This window comes from Coregonus clupeaformis, chromosome 37, assembly GCF_020615455.1.
Source record: "Coregonus clupeaformis isolate EN_2021a chromosome 37, ASM2061545v1, whole genome shotgun sequence".
Lineage (NCBI taxonomy): Eukaryota > Metazoa > Chordata > Actinopteri > Salmoniformes > Salmonidae > Coregonus > Coregonus clupeaformis.
In genome coordinates this window covers 20,846,878-20,869,515 of record NC_059228.1, presented here as the reverse complement: position 1 = coordinate 20,869,515, position 22,638 = coordinate 20,846,878, and the positions used below count along the sequence as shown (strand labels likewise).

The 22,638-nt window shown below is 40.9% G+C and overlaps 1 protein-coding gene across 5 annotated transcripts in view; it reads left to right on the top strand.

Annotated features, from left to right (window-relative positions):
- LOC121553338 (protein bicaudal C homolog 1-B) overlaps window positions 1-13,983 on the top strand; it is a 94,968-nt gene extending 80,985 nt beyond the window's left edge. For 3 of the 5 annotated variants that reach the window (XM_041866376.1, XM_041866374.1, XM_041866373.1), the window contains exons 18-21: window positions 3,312-3,474; window positions 4,086-4,249; window positions 6,666-6,780; window positions 10,924-13,983. In XM_041866376.1, the coding sequence (XP_041722310.1) occupies window positions 3,312-3,474; window positions 4,086-4,249; window positions 6,666-6,780; window positions 10,924-11,051 (570 nt within the window). In that variant the 3' untranslated portion in view covers window positions 11,052-13,983. The remainder of the gene's footprint in view (window positions 1-3,311; window positions 3,475-4,085; window positions 4,250-6,665; window positions 6,781-10,923) is intronic. The other 2 variants (XM_041866377.1, XM_041866375.1) reach the window with 1 other exon arrangement.
- Window positions 13,984-22,638: the final 8,655 nt, after the last annotated feature.

The following is a 22,638-nucleotide window of genomic DNA, read 5'->3' as shown; positions in this document are numbered from 1 at the left end:
ACTGTTTGAGGTTGTGGACAGGTGTCTTTTATACTGATAACAAGTTCAAACAGGTGCCATTAATACAGGTAATGAGTGGAGGACAGAGGAGCCTCTTAAAGAAGAAGTTACAGGTCTGTGAGAGCCAGAAATCTTGCTTGTTTGTAGGTGACCAAATACTTATTTTCCACCATAATTTGCAAATAAATTCATTAAAAATCCTACAATGTGATTTTCTGGATTTTTTTGTCTCAATTTGTCTGTCATAGTTGACGTGTACCTATGATGAAAATTACAGGTCTCTCTCATCTTTTTAAGTGGGAGAACTTGCACAATTGGTGGCTGACTAAATACTTTTTTTCCCCACTGTAGATTGCAAAATAGTTGGGAAGAGATTTTTTACGTACCAATTCCATGGCATAGTGTTTATGAACTGATACGCAAAACGACGCCGGATTCAAAACTTAGAATTTTTCAATTTAAATTATTATATAAAATTCTTGCAACCAATAGAATGTTATTTATATGGGGGAGACAATCTTCCCAGCTCTGCAGATTTTGCTGCGAAGAGACAGAATCATTAGATCATTTGTTTTGGTACTGTCCATTTGTAGCTTGTTTTTGGACACAGGTCCAGGAATGGCTAAAGGATTGCAATATTTACCCAGAGCTAACCCTGCAGATAGCATTACTGGGTGATCTGAAAAGTCATAGTCAATAGATCAATAATATAATAATACTTTTAGCAATAATGTTTATTTTCAATTTACAATCTGTAGAAACAATGAGAATAGAAAGGTTCAGAACTTTTGTAAAACATCACAGTACAGTTGAAAAATATATGGCAAATAGAAATCCAATATGGATGGTGTTAAGAGATAGATGGGAGGTGTTGAATGGAGTTGAAGGATGGGACTAATAACTAACAACAACCAATAACAACAATATAACTAATAATGTAAGCATACTGTGTCCATAATAAGCATAATAAGTATATAGGTTATAGGTTGAGAGCTTTGGTGAAAGAGGACAGTTAGAAAGATATGGTATGGCAAACCGGATGGACATCATGAAAATGATCGGAGAGGTTGAGGGTAGAGGAAGTTCAGGAGTAAAAACAAACAAAATAGAATTATTGTAAAATTGACTGTGTCCATAAATGTATATAGTATGTATAAGCAGGAAGTAGAGGCCTAAGCGTTGTTGTTCACTAGTTTACTCCAATTAGGGAAGGGTGGTGGGGTTGGAAAGTAATAAAGGGAAATATTTTTTTTTAAAGTATGTGTATGTATGTGTGTGTGTATGTATGTATGTATGTATGTGTGTGTATATATATATATATATATATATATATATTGTGTGTGTATATACAGTGGGGGAAAAAAGTATTTAGTCAGCCACCAATTGTGCAAGTTCTCCCACTTAAAAAGATGAGAGAGGCCTGTAATTCTCATCATAGGTACACGTCAACTATGACAGACAAATTGAGAAAAAAACATCCAGAAAATCACATTGTAGGATTTTTAATGAATTTATTTTCAAATTATGGTGGAAAATAAGTATTTGGTCACCTACAAACAAGCAAGATTTCTGGCTCTGACAGACCTGTAACTTCTTCTTTAAGAGGCTCCTCTGTCCTCCACTCGTTACCTGTATTAATGGCACCTGTTTGAACTTGTTATCAGTATAAAAGACACCTGTCCACAACCTCAAACAGTCACACTCCAAACTCCACTATGGCCAAGACCAAAGAGCTGTCAAAGGACACCAGAAACAAAATTGTAGACCTGCACCAGGCTGGGAAGACTGAATCTGCAATAGGTAAGCAGCTTGGTTTGAAGAAATCAACTGTGGGAGCAATTATTAGAAAATGGAAGACATACAAGACCACTGATAATCTCCCTCGATCTGGGGCTCCACGCAAGATCTCACCCTGTGGGGTCAAAATGATCACAAGAACGGTGAGCAAAAATCCCAGAACCACACGGGGGGGACCTAGTGAATGACCTGCAGAGAGCTGGGACCAAAGTAACAAAGCCTACCATCAGTAACACACTACGCCGCCAGGGACTCAAATCCTGCAGTGCCAGATGTGTCCCCTGCTTAAGCCAGTACATGTCCAGGCCCGTCTGAAGTTTGCTAGAGTGCATTTGGATGATCCAGAAGAGGATTGGGAGAATGTCATATGGTCAGATGAAACCAAAATAGAACTTTTTGGTAAAAACTCAACTCGTCGTGTTTGGAGGACAAAGAATGCTGAGTTGCATCCAAAGAACACCATACCTACTGTGAAGCATGGGGGTGGGAAACATCATGCTTTGGGGCTGTTTTTCTGCAAAGGGACCAGGACGACTGATCCGTGTAAAGGAAAGAATGAATGGGGCCATGTATCGTGAGATTTTGAGTGAAAACCTCCTTCCATCAGCAAGGGCATTGAAGATGAAACGTGGCTGGGTCTTTCAGCATGACAATGATCCCAAACACACCGCCCGGGCAACGAAGGAGTGGCTTCGTAAGAAGCATTTCAAGGTCCTGGAGTGGCCTAGCCAGTCTCCAGATCTCAACCCCATAGAAAATCTTTGGAGGGAGTTGAAAGTCCGTGTTGCCCAGCAACAGCCCCAAAACATCACTGCTCTAGAGGAGATCTGCATGGAGGAATGGGCCAAAATACCAGCAACAGTGTGTGAAAACCTTGTGAAGACTTACAGAAAACGTTTGACCTGTGTCATTGCCAACAAAGGGTATATAACAAAGTATTGAGAAACTTTTGTTATTGACCAAATACTTATTTTCCACCATAATTTGCAAATAAATTCATTAAAAATCCTACAATGTAGTTTTCTGGATTTTTTTTTCTCATTTTGTCTGTCATAGTTGACATGTACCTATGATGAAAATTACAGGCCTCTCTCATCTTTTTAAGTGGGAGAACTTGCACAATTGGTGGCTGACTAAATACTTTTTTCCCCCACTGTGTATATATATATATATATATATATATATATATATATATATATATATATATATATATATATATATATATATAATATATATATTTGTGAGGGGGAAAAAAACATATGGGGGATTGGAAGTGATGCAGACAATTACATTGATGGAAGTTACAATCTATCTGCAATATTAAAGCTGATCTACCCCCTAAAAAATTTAAATAAAATAAAAAATAAAGACTGTAATATGATTTTTAAATCTGTAAAGCAAAATAGTTCACTGAATTGATACTCTTATTCACAGAACTAAACCATTAGTGAGAGCTTATAACTGCAGCCCATGTATCTATCAGTAGGATCTGATATCCCCCTTCTCTCCCCCAGGGCTCCCCCCTGTCCCTGTCCCGCTCCGGCAGCAGAGAGGGAGTGGGCAACGGCAGTGACTCTGACAACTGGAGGGACAGGAACGGGGTTGGGAACGGTCTTCCCAGCCACGCCGAATTCCCAGCGTCTGTTAGCAGTCCCAAGAGGAAGCAGAACAAATCCGGTGAGCTACCCAGCAGATACTCATCTCAACTTTTTTTAATGTAATCAAAGGAGAAGAAAGACAAAGGGAAGAAGATCAACACGCTCAGTCAACTCTCTCAAAGGTTTTGATGAAAAACTTATGATGAGAAAGAAAGAAAATCTAACCTTGAACAGCAGATGCTGTGTGAAGATGGCCTCATTAATTAAAATGTGTGGGAGTAGATGTGTTTTATAAGTGTTCCTTCCTCCTACACACCTGCACTCAGCAAAGTTCAAGAGACCAGATGCGTCTGTTCATTTCCACCTCATGTTCTTACCCTTGTATCAAATTATTTGTTATCATCAAAGTCAATCACTACCGGTAATGCTGTAAAGAAGCACACATCTATTCTACAGTATCTTGGCTTGTATTGCAAACATTAAAGACAATCAAACGGCATTCTCTTGCTTTAATAGATACAAATGACTAACTCACCACAATGTTTCAGCAGCAAGATGCGTAAAGGTTTATTTTATGTTGCATCAATCTTTTTTTACAATGATAACTGTCTATGAAAATCGTCTTTAATATTGACTGTCTGACTTGTCATTGACTTGTCTTGTCTTCCTGTGACTGCTTTTGACTGACAGCTGCGGATCACTATTTGAGCAGCAGTAACTACATGGACTGTATCTCCTCAGTCACCGGGAGCAACGGCTGCAGTCTCCAGCCCTCTCTCAAAGGGTCGGACCTGCCGGAGCTGTTCAGCAAGCTGGGCCTGGGGAAATACACTGACGTGTTCCAACAACAGGAGGTACTGGCCTATAGCCGCCGTAGCAAAACAATTAGAATAAATAAATAAATAAAATAATGCCTTTCGTGAACTAACACTCGCACTTAACCTTTTTTTTTTTTTTTACCAGCTGTGACTTTGCTGATAGCTACTTTATTGAGGAAACATGTACTTACTATGACAGAGATATGTGGTTGTCCCACCTAGCTATTTTAAGATGAATGTACTAACTGTAAGTCGCTGTGGATAAGAGCATCTGCTAAATGACTAAAATGTAAATGTGACATGGGTTAACCACATTAACATAGGAGCAGGAGCCTTCATCTATCTCTGCTTGGCTGACTACAGTATATTAGAGATATGCTACCATAAGCATTGGCTAGGATTTATGGATGGATGGGTCAGTCCTTAGGCTTAGCTTTTTATGCTGGTATTTAAACTTTTTAGCTGCCCATTGCAGCTAGGCTAAGCTTTTTATCAACATATTATGCAGTGGTCCTCATGGTCCAATGACTAGACTTTGTGAGGGAAAAAATGTATTTGATCCCCTGCTGATTTTGTATGTTTGCCCACTGACAAAGAAATTATCAGTCTATAATTTTAATGGTAGGTTTATTTGAACAGTGAGAGACAGAATAACAACAACAAAATCCAGAAAAACGTTATAAATTGATTTGCATTTTAATGAGGGAAATAAGTATTTGACCCCTCTGCAAAACATGACTTAGTACTTGGTGGCAAAACCCTTGTTGGCAATCACAGAGGTCAGATGTTTCTTGTAGTTGGCCACCAGGTTTGCACACATCTCAGGAGGGATTTTGTCCCACTCCTCTTTGCAGATCTTCTCCAAGTCATTAAGGTTTCGAGGCTGACATTTGGCAACTCGAACCTTCAGCTCCCTCCACAGATTTTCTATGGGATTAAGGTCTGGAGACTGGCTAGGCCACTCCAGGACCTTAATGTGCTTCTTCTTGAGCCACTCCTTTGTTGCCTTGGCCGTGTGTTTTGGGTCATTGTCATGCTGGAATACCCATCCACGACCCATTTTCAATGCCCTGGCTGAGGGAAGGAGGTTCTCACCCAAAATTTGACGGTACATGGCCCCGTCCATCGTCCCTTTGATGCGGTGAAGTTGTCCTGTCCCCTTAGCAGAAAACACCCCCAAAGCATAATGTTTCCATCTCCATGTTTGACAGTGGGGATGGTGTTCTTGGGGTCATAGGCAGCATTCCTCCTCCTCCAAACACGGCGAGTTGAGTTGATGCCAAAGAGCTCGATTTTGGTCTCATCTGACCACAACACTTTCACCCAGTTCTCCTCTGAATCATTCAGATGTTCATTGGCAAACTTCAGACGGGCATGTATATGTGCTTTCTTGAGCAGGGGGACCTTGCGGGGGCTGCAGGATTTCAGTCCTTCACGGCGTAGTGTGTTACCAATTGTTTTCTTGGTGACTATGGTCCCAGCTGCCTTGAGATCATTGACAAGATCCTCCCGTGTAGTTCTGGGCTGATTCCTCACCGTTCTCATGATCATTGCAACTCCACGAGGTGAGATCTTGCATGGAGCCCCAGGCCGAGGGAGATTGACAGTTCTTTTGTGTTTCTTCCATTTGCGAATAATCGCACCAACTGTTGTCACCTTCTCACCAAGCTGCTTGGCGGTGGTCTTGTAGCCCATTCCAGCCTTGTGTAGGTCTACAATCTTGTCCCTGACATCCTTGGAGAGCTCTTTGGTCTTGGCCATGGTGGAGAGTTTGGAATCTGATTGATTGATTGCTTCTGTGGACAGGTGTCTTTTATACAGGTAACAAACTGAGATTAGGAGCACTCCCTCTAAGAGTGTGCTCCTAATCTCAGCTCGTTACCTGTATAAAAGACACCTGGGAGCCAGAAATCTTTCTGATTGAGAGGGGGTCAAATACTTATTTCCTTAATTAAAATGCAAATAAATTTATAACATTTTTGAAAACATGCGTTTTTCTGGATTTTGTTGTTGTTATTCTGTCTCTCACTGTTCAAATAAACCTACCATTAAAATTATAGACTGATCATTTCTTTGTCAGTGGGCAAACGTACAAAATCAGCAGGGGATCAAATACTTTTTTCCCTCACTGTTTATCCAACTAATACCTTTATTGATATTAGAGCACACACGGCAAATATTTGATAAGGGATGGGCATTAGGTATTTTATGTTGCAATGGGGGATTTTATTGTAAAAATATACTACATTATAGTGTATAGCAGGGATCATCAACTAGATTTCTTCTTGAGTGGATGATTTGCTGGTGTTTTTAGTATATATTTTTTGCTCAGTAAACTTGGGTGGGCCAAATAAAATCCAAAATGTTTATAGTGCCGCCAGTTGGGGAACCCTGGTGTATAGTGTGAAGTGGCATAATAAAGATATTGACTGTGAACATGCACTCTTTTCAGATCGATCTCCAGACCTTCCTCACTCTGACAGACCAGGACCTGAAAGAGCTGGGCATCACCACATTTGGAGCACGCAGGAAAATGCTGCTCGCCATCTCAGGTGTGAATGACTATGGTAATGAACAAACGTGTGTGAGCTTCTGTGTGTGTGTGTGAACCCAGTTCCAATGATGTGTGAGACTGATCCTGCTGGGCTGTATGTGGTGATAATAGCTCCTTTCAGAAGTCTGTCAGAAGTGTCGAGGGGGGTGTTGGGCCGTGCCAGAACCTCTCCTGATGGCGGTGGTGTGAAATTGACTTCTATTTTCATTAGGCCTCTATTGTCTGGCCCTGCCACATGCCTCAGTGGCAGCCAGTCTGACAGCTAGCGAGCTGATGGGCCGTGGTACAACTATAGCCAGGTCCCATAGCTGAACATTCATTGCGATCAGTCTCTACTGCCATCCATTGGTTTCAGTAGTCAATGGTGCAAGTCGTGTCTCTCTTTTTGTCTGACAGAGAGGAGCTCAGATCCTCTCATACTGTTCCAAGGCAATGAATGCCCCACATGTTTGTTGTGACATGAACTAATCCTTGATTATAAATGCATAACTACAGGAGTAATAACTTTCTTCCAGCAGGAGTGAACAGGATTCAGTCAGGTGGCATTTTGATTGAATATACAGTGAGGGAAAAAAGTATTTAGTCAGCCACCAATTGTGCAAGTTCTCCCACTTAAAAAGATGAGAGAGGCCTGTAATTTTCATCATAGGTACACGTCAACTATGACAGACAAAATTAGAAAAAAAAATCCAGAAAATCACATTGTAGGATTTTTAATGAATTTATTTGCAAATTATGGTGGAAAATAAGTATTTGGTCAATAACAAAAGTTTCTCAATACTTTGTTATATACCCTTTGTTGGCAATGACACAGGTCAAACGTTTTCTGTAAGTCTTCACAAGGTTTTCACACACTGTTGCTGGTATTTTGGCCCATTCCTCCATGCAGATCTCCTCTTAGAGCAGTGATGTTTTGGGGCTGTCGCTGGGCAACACAGACTTTCAACTCCCTCCAAAGATTTTCTATGGGGTTGAGATCTGGAGACTGGCTAGGCCACTCCAGGGCCTTGAAATGCTTCTTACGAAGCCACTCCTTCGTTGCCCGGGCGGTGTGTTTGGGATCATTGTCATGCTGAAAGACCCAGCCACGTTTCATCTTCAATGCCCTTGCTGATGGAAGGAGGTTTTCACTCAAAATCTCACGATACATGGCCCCATTCATTCTTTCCTTTACACGGATCAGTCGTCCTGGTCCCTTTGCAGAAAAACAGCCCCAAAGCATGATGTTTCCACCCCCATGCTTCACAGTAGGTATGGTGTTCTTTGGATGCAACTCAGCATTCTTTGTCCTCCAAACACGACGAGTTGAGCTTTTACCAAAAAGTTATATTTTGGTTTCATCTGACCATATGACATTCTCCCAATCCTCTTCTGGATCATCCAAATGCACTCTAGCAAACTTCAGACGGGCCTGGACATGTACTGGCTTAAGCAGGGGGACACGTCTGGCACTGCAGGATTTGAGTCCCTGGCGGCGTAGTGTGCTACTGATGGTAAGCTTTGTTACTTTGTCCCAGCTCTCTGTAGGTCATTCACTAGGTCCCCCCGTGTGGTTCTGGGATTTTTGCTCACCGTTCTTGTGATCATTTTGACCCCACGGGGTGAGATCTTGTGTGGAGCCCCAGATCGAGGGAGATTATCAGTGGTCTTGTATGTCTTCCATTTCCTAATAATTGCTCCCACAGTTGCTTTCTTCAAACCAAGCTGCTTACCTATTGCAGATTCAGTCTTCCCAGCCTGGTGCAGGTCTACAATTTTGTTTCTGGTGTCCTTTGACAGCTTTTTGGTCTTGGCCATAGTGGAGTTTGGAGTGTTACTGTTTGAGGTTGTGGACAGGTGTCTTTTATACTGATAACAAGTTCAAACAGGTGCCATTAATACAGGTAACGAGTGGAGGACAGAGGAGCCTCTTAAAAAAGAAGTTACAGGTCTGTGAGAGCCAGAAATCTTGCTTGTTTGTAGGTGACCAAATACTTATTTTCCACCATAATTTGCAAATAAATTCATTAAAAATCCTACAATGTGATTTTCTGGATTTTCTTTTCTCAATTTGTCTGTCATATTTGATGTGTACCTATGATGAAAATTACAGGCCTCTCTCATCTTTTTAAGTGGGAGAACTTGCACAATTGGTGGCTGACTAAATACTTTTTTTCCCATTCCTATAGTTTCTGGGAAGTTACACTTAGAACATGTTTTGTCCTTTATCGCATGTATTTTCATTTCATGGTTTTGTGGTATTTTATTAGAGAGAAGGGATCATATCTATGTCAAAGTTTGCTGCTCATTTTTAGAGTGTGTCTTACTGATGCAGTAGGGGGTCACATTAGGGTTGGGCGGTATCCAGATTTTCATATCATCATACCGTCCTTCTCTCACCCCAGGATTTACGGTATTACCGGTTTAGTACACAAGGGGGCGCCAAAATAACGAGAGAAAAAAGCCCATTAGGCGTCTACTACCAGAATGCTAACAGCATTAGCACAAGTAATAGCGGATTTCCATGGAGGCTGCCAGCTAAATATACTAACGAGCACAAACAAAATTAAAATAATTGCAAAGACAGGCAATCCAGCTCATAAAGTATATATATATAAAGGTAGGATGTGAACGAGAGACATTGTGCAAATGAACAAAGTTTTGACGCATGCTTTTCTGAAGGAAGAACCGTACTGGCTCTCCAGCAACATGTCTATACGCTGTGTCTGTGTGGAGTTTGACATCACTAGGGCATATTGTGTTAGCTTTCTGCCTGCTGTCTGCTCCTCCCCCCTCTTCTCCAAGCAGAGCAGGCAGAAAGCTAACACAATATTAACTTTAAGCAAAACATTAGGAAATGTAGCTGGCTACATTCTTTCTATGATAGGCCTAAACATTAGAAATATGATGGCCATGCATAGTTTTTGCAAAAAATACTTTGCTTTTTCATTGTAAGCTAATTTACTTGTGTGGCTGCCAGCCAAATAGCGTTGCACTTCTGTTGTCTACTGATGAAAATGAAGCTATTTTCTGCCGAATGTGTTAGATTAATGTATTTTCTGTGAAGGAAAACTATAGTTGCACATCCCTGATCACTCTATTGAAGAAAAAAACAACTTGACTTTTAATATAAAACGCGACCCCTGTCAATACACAGCTGGACTCACCTGCTCCCACTTGCTCCTGTTCTGCTATTTATAAACAAACATGACTGGCTCAGCTGTTCTGGGGAACTATTTAAGCTTCATAATGTAAAAAAATGTCACAGGAGAAATATCTGCTATCTGCTTTATTTCCTAACGCATTGCACAAGTTGACTGCAGGTATTTACTTAAAAAATAGCTACAATATATACAAATGTATTGAAAAACGTCAAATAAATAATATAAAAGGCATTGACTGTATGGAAAAAACATCCCGTGGCTATTTCCAAATACCCCGGTATACGGTATATACAGTATACCGCCCAAGCCTAGGTCACATTGAAGTTGGGAGAGGGAGGTAGTCTGTCTTATTGATGCAGTAGGGGTCACATTGAGGTTGGGAGATGGAGGTAGTCTGTCTTATTGATGCAGTAGGGGGTCACATTGAGGTTGGGAGAGGGAGGTAGTCTGTCTTATTGATGCAGTAGGGGGTCACATTGAGGTTGGGAGAGGGAGGTAGTCTGTCTTATTGATGCAGTAGGGGGTCACATTGAGGTTGGGAGAGGGAGGTAGTCTGTCTTATTGATGCAGTAGGGGGTCACATTGAGGTTGGGAGAGGGAGGTAGTCTGTGTTCTGTTGTGAGAAGGGCTTAAGGCGAGAGATGGTTCCACTGCTGCACTCCGTTGCCAAGTTCAGATCAACTCTAATCTCGGCTGAAGAACTCAGCGAGCTCCAAAACAGGAACACACTCCCTTTCCCCCTTTTCCTTCTCTCCTCACTTAAAGATGCTCAACCAGTTTATTGACATATTTTGAAATAATTGTGTCCAAGTAGTTGGGTGATCTGCACATTTTCCTGTCATTGTTGATTTAGTCTTGACTGCATCGAAACACCAATAATCTGTACTTTCCCTCCAATTTCGTTTACAGTTTGAATTGACTTGTCGGACTCTTGATGGAAAAACATAGTATGTTATTGAACATATCTGTAAGAATTGTAATTATACGGTATTGTGTTCTTTTGTCTTTTCCAGAACTGAACAAGAACCGAAGGAAGCTGTTTGAGCCTCCTATCAGGTCCTCCTTCCTGGAAGGGGGCGCCAGCGGGCGTCTGTCTCGTCAGTTCCACGCTGACATGGCCAGCGTCAGCGGCCGGTGGTAGAGCTCCACTCCGCCAGGACCTAACACGACAGAGACCCAGCCTTCAGTGCTTCTCTCTGGGCTTCTGTAGCCCAGTCTCCAGCCTCTCTGGGTCTCAGTGGTCCACCCTCCATCTTATGCTTAACAATGACAGTTAAACTCTTTTTTTGGGGGCGGGCCATAACAAAAAGCCATAGTTTAACCAGAAGTGCCAAAAAAGAGATGAGCCATCTCAATGGTATAGAAAGTCCAGTGTTCACTCCACATAGTGCTAAAATGTTTCTGTGGAGTATCTACACATGAAGGGTATTTGACTAGTTATGAAGGACATGTACTGTCTAATAATTGTCCATTTTTGTTGAAGGGAACAGGCTGAATGATTAGTACAAAATAATTACATTGATACCGTCTGCATTCGTAGTATGCTGTTGTATCAATGACATGCACTTTAACAATACTAGAATTTTGTCTGTGAAAGCCTGATTCCTCATATTGGAATACCTATGCATTTTGTATTAACTCAAAGCACAGATGTATTTGTACCAAGCCAAATGTAAGCACTTAGTGAGATGGGGTAATTAAGTCAATTAAATTCAAAGGTCAAAGTGCCCAAGTGACATCATCAACTAAACACAGAACCTAGAGAAATGACCTTTGACCCCTCAGTGTTTTGATTGATTGACATTCTACAAAGGTCAGTGTTGTATCCACCAGCAGCTGCTGCAGTTGGGCTGCAGTCTGTCTCTGTCATATGTATTTAGAAAAATATGATTTGGTATTTGCATTATGATTTTTAATCATCATTTTTTGGGGGGAGGTTTTAATGATAATCAGTGTACATGTGTTTTTTTTAATGTTTTAATTATTTTATACATTAATTAATGAGTTTCTATGGTTTCTAATTTGTTTATTATTTGTCTCTTTGATAATGACGAGAGAGCGAGAGGGGAGCGAGAGAGAGAGAGATATTCTGTTTGTTGGCGTCCTATGGTTTTCTTAGTCCTTGTCATTATGTCTCCTGTTAACCTTTCTGTGGTCTCTACTCTGTGTTGAATCCCACTGCGTTCCTCTATCTATTCAGGAGACCAGTCACTATTCCCAGACTGTGTGCTTTTATCTTTCCATTCACTGACTGCCTTTAGAGCTGCGGACAGAGAAAGAACCTACTACAATGTAGAATGCCTCCACACTACTACAGTATAGAATGCCTTTACTTCTCTCTCTAAGTTGCTCAGCAGGGAATCATTTCTATTAGAATATTGCTATTTTTCTGAACAGGACTGACACTACTGCTCACCTAGGAGGTACACCACACCATCGGTGGAAACTCAACTTTGTATCATATGACAGCCCCTATCCTAGACAAGTTTCTCGACATTTACCAAGATTGTGTCCTCATGGAAGACTCAAAAGTCTTCATAACATTTCTTCTAGCTTAAATTAACTTAGTGGAATTATACAATTGTCAGTATCGGTTGTGAAATCAGATATCCGGGAATCTTGTAAAGCTATATTTGATTTAGTAACAGGATTATGTGTGCAGTGGTGCTGCTTATCATCAAAGGATGGGTTCACTCTGAGCGCTGTGATATGTTCATGTTCATATAATGGCACAGTATACTCATACCCTTTTTTACATTTTGCTGACTCTGGAATGTGTATTTTCTGTAACTGCTTTAGATTGAATCCCCAGATTAAGCCTGGAAGTTGAGTCTTTGTGCATTCTATCATATATAGAGTGTTAGTGTGAAGTACGCATCATCTTCATATGCAGAACGTTTGTTGGTAGATGGTACAGTATTTGACTGACAATGCAGTGAACTGTATGTAGAGCCCAAGCTGTGCATCTATAGAGGCCACTCAATCTTGAAACTAAATGATAGTAGGTTCAGAATGTTGAAGTAGATGGAGAGAACATTTCAAAGCAACTTGCATGTCAAAATTGTTCTTAAATGCTGTTTGTTTCCACACAACAGCAACATCACTCTTAGCATCAACCGTTCTGTTATCACGCACAGAGAGAAGTCACTTGTTTTTATTTTTGCATGCTTTCTCTCTCGACGCTCTGTTGTATCGTGTGTTTACGCTATACCACTTTCCTAACTGATTTGAGCCATTCTCAATGTCATTGTATCCATATAACATATCCTGACATAGTTGTCGTTTCTGACCAGTAGTGGTTCATTTTCTTAGAAATGTTTTAAAGAGACAGGATATAAAAAGGGATTTGTAATTCCACAAAGAAATATGGGGTATGTTCAACCCTTTTATAATGGTACTAATTGAAGCTGTTCAGCATTGATTATGTCAGTGCAGTAATGTCGACCCATGTACCTACCGTGCAGACAAGACAGTGTTTGATTTCACTTCTGTAAAGCCTGTGGTCATTTGTCTGTTTGGAGGGCAATAGAGATTGTTGTCTGTCAAGTGAATGTTAAAGTGAGAATTATTGATGCCTTTAATCTGGTTTAATGAAGGTAATCATTTGCAATCAGTTTACCACCAACCTCCTTTCCCTACACCCTTTACAGAATCGTTATGCAATTCATTTTTGTGTTTAGTCCTTGTTATTCCTAAAGGGATACATTTGAAGAGGTCTATTTTGAACTGAGTTAGATCAAATGGTACAACATTTATAATGAATGTAAACCACTAAGGAATTGATGTATGTATTGCTTTGCGTTTCTATCCTGTGTAGTCATGCTTGTTTTTAGCAGTATATCTCCAGTTTCCTGTGAGACAAAGGTACAGTTCCAAAAATATTCCACCGAAGAATTTAAGGAGTGAGATTGCCTTTTGCCATAGCTCCTTTCCTTGGCTTTTGTTGATAAGATTGTTGAGCAGGACATTGTTTTAGCTCTGTTGTTATGTCTGTAAATATAGTACAGATACAAATTGTGTTTTGGAGGAGTTATCAAATGTTATTACAAAGATAATAAATGTATGCAGTAAGATGTTTCCTTCTGTTGTCCTTTGTTCATAGCACATACAGTGAGGGAAAAAAGTATTTGATCCCCTGCTGATTTTGTATGTTTGTCCACTGACAAAGAAATTATCAGTCTATAATTTGACTGTGTCCATAAAATGTAGATAGTAGGTATAAGCTGGAAGTAGAGGCCTAAGCATTGTTGTTCACTAGTTTACTCCAAGTAGGGAAAGGGTGGCGGGGTTGGAAAGTAATAAAGGGGAATATATATATATTTTTAAAGGATATGTATGTGTATGTATGTACAGTGAGGGGAAAAAAGTATTTGATCCCCTGCTGATTTTGTACGTTTGCCCACTTACAAAGAAATGACCAGTCTATAATTTTAATGGTAGAAAAACGTTAAATTGATTTGCATTTTAATTAGGGAAATAAGTATTTGACCCCCTTTCAATCAAAGATTTCTGGCTCCCAGGTGTCTTCTATACAGGTAACAAGCTGAGATTAGGAGCACACTCTTAAAGGGAGTGCTCCTAATCTCAGCTTGTTACCTGTATAAAAGACACCTGTCCACAGAAGCAATCACCAAGAAAACAATTGGTAACACACTACGCCGTGAAGGACTGAAATCCTGCAGCGCCCGCAAGGTCCCCCTGCTCAAGAAAGCACATATACAGGCCCGTCTGAAGTTTGCCAATGAACATCTGAATGATTCAGAGGACAACTGAGTGAAAGTGTTGTGGTCAGATGAGACCAAAATCGAGCTCTTTGGCATCAACTCAACTCGCCGTGTTTGGAGGAGGAGGAATGCTGCCTATGACCCCAAGGACACCATCCCCACCGTCAAACATGGAGGTGGAAACATTATGCTTTGGGGGTGTTTTTCTGCTAAGGGGACAGGACAACTTCACCGCATCAAAGGGACGATGGACGGCGCCATGTACTGTCAAATCTTCCTCAGCCAGGCCATTGAAAATGGGTCGTGGATGGGTATTCCATGACAATGACCCAAAACACACGACCAAGGCAACAAAGAAGTGGCTCAAGAAGACGCACATTAAGGTCCTGGAGTGGCCTAGCCAGTCTCCAGACCTTAAAGCCATAGAACATTTGTGGAGGGAGCTGAAGGTTCAAGTTGCCAAACGTCATGCTCGAAACCTTAATGACTTGGAGAAGATCTGCAAAGAGGAGTGGGACAAAATCCCTCCTGAGATGTGTGCAAACCTGGTGGCCAACTACAAGAAACGTCTGACCTCTGTAATTGCCAACAAGGGTTTTGCCACCAAGTAATAAGTCATGTTTTGCAGAGGGGTCAAATACTTATTTCCCTAATTAAAATGCAAATCAATTTATAACATTTTTGACATGCGTTTTTCTGGATTTTTTTGTTGTTATTCTGTCTCTCACTGTTCAAATAAACCTACCATTAAAATTATAGACTGATCATGTCTTTGTCAGTGGGCAAACGTACAAAATCAGCAGGGGATCAAATACTTTTTTCCCTCACTGTACATTTGACTATTATAGTGAAGAATGATATTCAATCTGTGAAGAGTGAAATTGATAGAATGCTATGGTAACCATAGTTGAGGAAAGCATGTGTGAGACCCACACTCTCTCATAATCTGGAATATAATCCAACTCTTGGTATGTCCGATTGGTGCCAGAGCTGACATGTCCACTAATCCCCAGAGGCAGGATCTATCTAATCCCAGAGAATGAATCCACTCCATAGACAGAGCACTATGAAACACTGACCCATACCAACCATCCTGCCTGCCTGTATCGCCACCGTACTAAATAAGGAATGTATTGTTGTCTTTCCGATGTAACGTCCCGCCCCCTTCTCTCTCTTTCCCTCAGATTCACTGTAGAGAGGAGGGAGGGAGAGAGGCAGCAGCTGTGTAATAAAGTGGCTGAGGGTAGCTACGTGTTCTACTCCCAATGAATGCATCACCCTTCCACTCAGGTCACAGCTACATTCTCATAGCTGTTTTGTGTTTTGGCTGTATACCTACCCTTTACCACTTTGACAATCTATTGTATCTTTATTTCTGTCTTGCTCCAACTGATGTGTGATGAGCTCTCTGGAGCAAAATGGCTGCCATGGCATTACCCAGGTGGGTGCTACACATTAGAGGTGGATGTGGGGAGTCTGCTTCATGCAATGTAAAGCCCTTTGGGCACCTGGTGGAAAAAAACACTATGTAATACCAATCCGTTATTGACTGAATATTTAGGATGTGTTTATCTCCTTCAGGGGGCACTACAGTAACAACAAACTCCTCCACTAGGCCTACCGGTATATTGAGCTAAATTTCAGAAAAACATTTATTTGAATCATTCAGCTTTACTTGGTGGCTATTATTAGAACATGCTCCTTGAATTTATTAGGCTTTTACAGAAAATTGCTTCTAAGGGGAAATAGTGGCTCAACCTTTTACTGGTGTGAGCGTTTCAAATTCTTGGATGTAGGCCTATTTATGGTATATCTCATTTAGCTTACAGGTTGATTTAATTATTTTTATTTCATTTTCATATGAGGCTGTAAAACAGTCTGAGGCACATTCATGTCCCTCCTCTTTCCCATAGCAGATTTATGCGCTCTGATGTAGAAATCTTTCATCCAATGCAAATGGAACTTCTCCATTCACAGCAGAAACAGCTTGCCTCATTTAACTGTTTTCTGAACAAGCGTAGCGTGTAGACTGTAATTCCCCTCATTATCTCATAAAGCATCGTTATCTGAATAGGATCCCTGCTGGGGAGAGAAAGCTGAACAACATATCACTGCCTTTTATGTAAATATATACGTAAAGTTAATGTCCAATGGTTGTTCTGTGAGGAAGAAATATCTCCTGGAATTGTTACTCTGTTTGAAATAACTTATTTCAATAACATTAGAGAACTGTTTTCTCTGTCCTGTAAATAGTGCTGCCATTTTACATCAAGGAAAATAAATAAATAAATAAATATGCCATTTAGCAGACGCTTTTATCCAAAGCGACTTACAGTCATGCGTGCATACATTTTTTTACGTATGGGTGGTCCCGGGGATCGAACCCACTACCCTGGCGTTACAAGCGCCGTGCTCTACCAGCTGAGCTACAGAGGACCACGAAATGGTGTGATGGCATCTAAAAATAAAAGGAAAAAAGATGCCATCCAATAATACTTTCTCCCTCGCAAATGTCACTGATGATGGTTAGACAGAGAAGGCTTTCCAGATAGTGTCGTCACCTCACGTCTTGTCACCTTAGTAGCTTCACTGTCAGAATTTCTGACTAGTGTAGAAATGCTCTGAATGTTCTATGCAACATCTATGATGATACATTGATTGAAAATTGAAACGGTATTGACTTACACCCTGGTCTCTACAGTATATTGCTTTTGAGAGGTAGAGTTTTTTTTTAGAACAGTAATACCTGTTCTTTTGGGCAGCTGCCACATTAATGAAATGTAATATCTAATCCTAACTCTGAAGTTAATCATAGAGTATTACATAATGGAGCAGCAGGACTGCAGGAGTTATTCAATTGTTGTACTAGAAGTCTCTCCCACTCTCTCTCTTCAGGTAATTGCCTAACTGCAGGCAGAACAATAACATTTTCTTTGTGTGAAAATTTCAATTTGAAATGCTGTTCCAAAGAGAGAGGCTGCTACTGCTAGTCCTACACTAGCGTCACAGAATAAACCATGGAGCCTTAAAGGTCTTTAATTACAATCTAACTATGCCTTCAATGAACCCAATGGCTCTTACTATAAAGAACAGCAGCATACCCACACCAGACCACTACTCTGACAGGCAGAAAGGAGATGGGTATTTGTGTGGTTTTAATTTCAAGTACCAAATACACTGTAATCTGTATACTAGGCTATACAGTGCATTTAGATACTATAGTTACAGTACTCTCTTCTTTTTCCTCCTTTTCATTTGACATAATTCCCAGAATTCTTAGAGCAGATAATCAGATTTGGCCATGAGATTGTTTAGTCAGAAGATTACAAACACACTTGCCTTCACAGAGCTCTGAACACTGTTAAATCACTGTATGTTATGCAACAGTGCATTCTTTGATTCTGTCCTCATCAGCTCTGGCTCACAAAGTCATCCTGTCAGTGTCTATGCCAGTGTTTCCCTGGACAAGCACACCTGATTCAACTTGTCAACTAATCATCAAGCCCTCAATGAGTTGAATCAGGTGAGTTTGTCCAGGGCTACAACAAACATGTGTGCTGTGGAGGGTACCGGAGGACTGGAGTTGGGTAACATTGGTCTAAGACAAGGTCACATTTATTTAGTCTACTTTTAGTTTAATCAAGACCATCCTCGGGATTCATAGTCATGTTTGAATCGGAAATGCTGTCATTTCAGTTTACTCCCACATTACATCCACCAAGGTAGTGAATGACTCAGTGGTATTAGCAGGGAATCTTCCTTGCATCTGTCTTTCTTTGCTTATTTATAGCTGCTTATTACTAGATTTCCACTCATAACTTGGATGGAATGACCAATGTCTTAATAAACAGCAACTCTCTCACTTTGTGCATTAATCCAACAGCACATACCGAGCTCACTGCAAATCAATGACAAGCTCCATTTCACTCACCAAGACACGCACACATTACCACCCTTGGGATGGACTGTGTTGGTAAACCGTTAGGCCCTGTCACAACACAGCGTCCCATGATGACTGTGACCCCATTGCATGTCCGGTTTTCACCCCAGGGGGTAGTCATCAGTAAGATAAGTGCTTCGCCCTTAGAGTACTGCTGCTGGGCTCCTGCCAGTCTCCACAGTGTGTGTGAAAGGGCCAGATTAGCTCTCTGGTCCAGATGAGAGTTGTAGATGAGATGGGCACTAAAGCAGTCCATAGAAACATACATGTAGATGCATATTGAATACACATACCAACACTGGTCTATACATGCCCCAATCCCTCTTTAAACTACCCATGGTAGGCTTCCTAAAGCCAACACAAACACACACTCTTCAATCTGTAGCAAATGTCTTTTTTTACTATGGCTTGGCGAGTCTCCTTTTTTCCCTGTGTGTTTCTCTCCTCTCTCTCCCTATCTGTCACCATGGTCTCACATGGGCTCTGTGATCTAAGTGCCACAGAGTGAGAAATATGAGGAAACTGCCAATACAGTATGAAGATATGGCACACTTGTGTTACGCAATGATGCATTTAGTAAGAGCCTCTGCAATGAGAAGAAAGGGGGAGGGGGAGAGGGGGGAGGGGAGGGATGGACTGGTGTGGCCACAGATCAGTGTGGAAGGCTCAGTGGCATCCTCTCCCGCGTAGGGCTCTGATGCTAATGTAGGGTGACTCCCCCTAGGGGTTAGCATGGGTGGGGGGGCTGCAGAATCACTCATCCTCATCTCCCTCCTCCGTAGAACCAGATGAGTGAGAGAGAGATAGAGAATCATGTTAGTTAACTTACCTAGTAGAGTTTATAATGGCTGTTTGGCTGGAGATTACTTAACTCTTAGTAAATTACATGGAATTGTTCTGTAAACAGACCATCCGAAACAGATACTGTCTTAATCTGTTTTCTCCGTTAATCAAAGCACTGCAATTAAACAACATGTGGTCATTACCAATTGTCTCACAAACATTGGCCTGATATAACCTAACACTGCGGGCACACACAGAAACAACATGTCTAGTCTACACTCAAGAGGCTAGTGTAGTAGGCCTACAGTTTATATTATGTGCCAGTTTCCACACTTTATAACACATACTGTATGTATTTGGTTATATTTGGATGAATAGCTTGGTTTGAGAGTAATATTGCCCTGGCAACTTTTCTCATTCAAATAGCTGTAGAGAAAGCAATAAAACACATTCACCTTCAATTTTAATTAGATATATTTTTGGACAGGGCCGGCGTTATGGGCGGGCCTTATGGGGCCTGGCCCGCCCTACCTTACCCGTCCAAATAATTAATTTGACCGAGACGCGCGCCAACAGAAAGACGCATCAATCTCAGTTAAAGCATCCGAGCGAGCGAAACAGCGCCCCTCTATCTCAGTATGTGTACACAATGTATCTGGTTTTGTCTGGACCGAAAGAGTATGGCATGTCATACTATTTCTGGCCAGACATCATCAGACACATGGGCTACATATAGAGGGGCGCAGTTTCGCTCGCGCGGATGCTTTCTCCGGTGATATAGTTTCAGCAGAGATGAAGAGGCAAAGCGAGAGAGCTCACTCTCGCCAAAATATGTCCAGTGTAAACCCAATGCGTTTCTATGGGAATATGCAGACCTAAGCCTTTCGTCTGCCTTACCGCCTTTGGGACAAAGACTCCCATTGTTAGGGTGGAGACATGAGCATCTCATCATTATATACAGATCTCTGGTTGGAAAGGAAAGTTGGCGGGTGCACAGTGCGCTGTTAGGATGCTGGATTGCCGTAAAGTAAATGGATGTTTCGCAAAAATTATATAATTACTCCTGTCTAAATGAATTCATTCAAAATACTTCACAAGGGAGCATGACTTAGCCACAGAGGATCATTTGCTTCTTTTTCTTTAATGCTGTGGATTGTTTCAAATCACAAGTGTGTTTGGGAAGCCCACAATGTGGGTAGTGCATGTGGCAATAGGCCTAGCTGAGGGGGGTGTGGCGAAGATGTGGTGCGTCTCTCTCCAGAATGCATGCATATGTAGTAGGAAAGTGCCCATTTGTCAATGTCTTATTTCTGAATGTCTTAACTCACCAAGTAGGTTACACCACTAATTTTCTATTCGCCTCACACAAGTCAACAAAGTCTGTTTTTTTAACATCCATTGCGAATGGTAGTTCCTCAGTATTTGAACAATCTTTCCAACACTCCCGGCCGCGATAATCACCAAGCCTCTGTGTGAAAGTGCAAAATATCATGATCTGATGATCACATATATCCACTGGAAACTTCATAAAAACTGCTTTCTGTGATGATTTGATGCAATGTTGAACTTCACTAGCAACAGCTCAAGTCAAGACGGATAGAAAGAACCGGAATTTTCATCAGGATATTTTCTGTTATTTTTTCTCGGCTTTAGGCCTACACCCTAAAAAGTAAAGGTTCCTTTAGGGGTTCTTCAAATTGAAACTGTGGGGGAACCCCTATAAGTTATTTTAAGAACTCTTTAAAAGGACTCTTTAAAATAGTTATTCAAATAACACCTTTTAATGGATCCTCAAATAACCTTTTGAAGAACGTTTTGGGGTTAATTTTATTATTAATAATACGCTAAACAATAACAACAATAACACAATATTTTAGTTGTCAGTGTTTATTCTGATTTTAGTGGCAAAGCAGAATAAAAAATATCAAAATATGAGGTAAACTCCCAGCAGATCCCCAAGTCCAATGGGTATATCCTCTGGCATGTTGATGTTAATGTGTTGATGTTCTCAATATCCATAGCCAGAATGATTTTCCTGCAAGAACCCCCACCAACTAAGGAGGTTCCTCGATTAACCCCACCTCCTATGGGGTTCTTGGAAGAACCTTTTCAGTGCAATTTTCAGTGCCAATAACCCTAAGGTTCTTCAAAGAACTTTGAAGATCTTAGAAGAACCCCACATTTTTAGAGCATATGTATTCTGAACAGAAATATAAACATAACATGCAACAATTTCAATGATTTTATTAAGTTACAGTTCATATAAGGAAATCAGTCAAATTAAATAAATAAATGTGGCCCTAATCTATGGATTTCACATGACTGGGCAGGGGTGAAGCCATAGGCCCACCCACTGGGGAGCCTGGCCCAGCCAATCAGAATGAGTTTTTTCCTCCTCAGTTTCATCAGCTGTCCGGGTGGCTGGTCTCAGACAATTCTGCAGGTGAAGAAGCCGTGGTTACACGTGGTCTGCAGTTGTGAGGTCGGTTGGATGCACTGCCAAATTCTCTAAAACGACGTTGGAGGCGGCTTATGGTAGAGAAATGAACATTATATTATCTGGCAACAGCTCTGGTGGACATTCCTACAGTCAGCATGCTCCCTCAAAACTTGAGATATCTGTGGCATCGGTTGTGTGACAAAACTGCACATTTTAGAGTGGCCTTTTATTGTCCCCAGCACAAGGTGAACCTGTGTAATGATCAGCTTCTTCATATGCCACACTTGTCAGGTGGATGGATTATCTTGGCAAAGGAGAAATGCTCACTAACAGGGATGTAAACACATTTGTGCACAACATTTTTGAGAAATAAGCTTTTTGTGAGTATGGAACATTTCTGGGATATTTTATTTCAGCTCATGAAACATGGGACCAACACTTTACATGTTGCATTTATATTTTTGTTCAGTATATTTTACTTAGTTGATGATGGAAGTTATAGGCCTACTGCTGCATTGGCCTATAGTCTATCTCTGAGTTCTACAGTGAGGGAAAAAAGTATTTGATCCCCTGCTGATTTTGTACGTTTGCCCACTGACAAAGACATGATCAGTCTATAATTTGAATGGTAGGTTTATTTGAGACAGAATAACAACAACAAAATCCAGAAAAACAAATGTCAAAAATATTATAAATTGATTTGCATTTTAATGAGGGAAATAAGTATTTGACCCCTCTGCAAAACATGACTTAGTACTTGGTGGCAAAACCCTTGTTGGCAATCACAGACGTCAGACATTTCTTGTAGTTGGCCACCAGGTTTGCACACATCTCAGGAGGG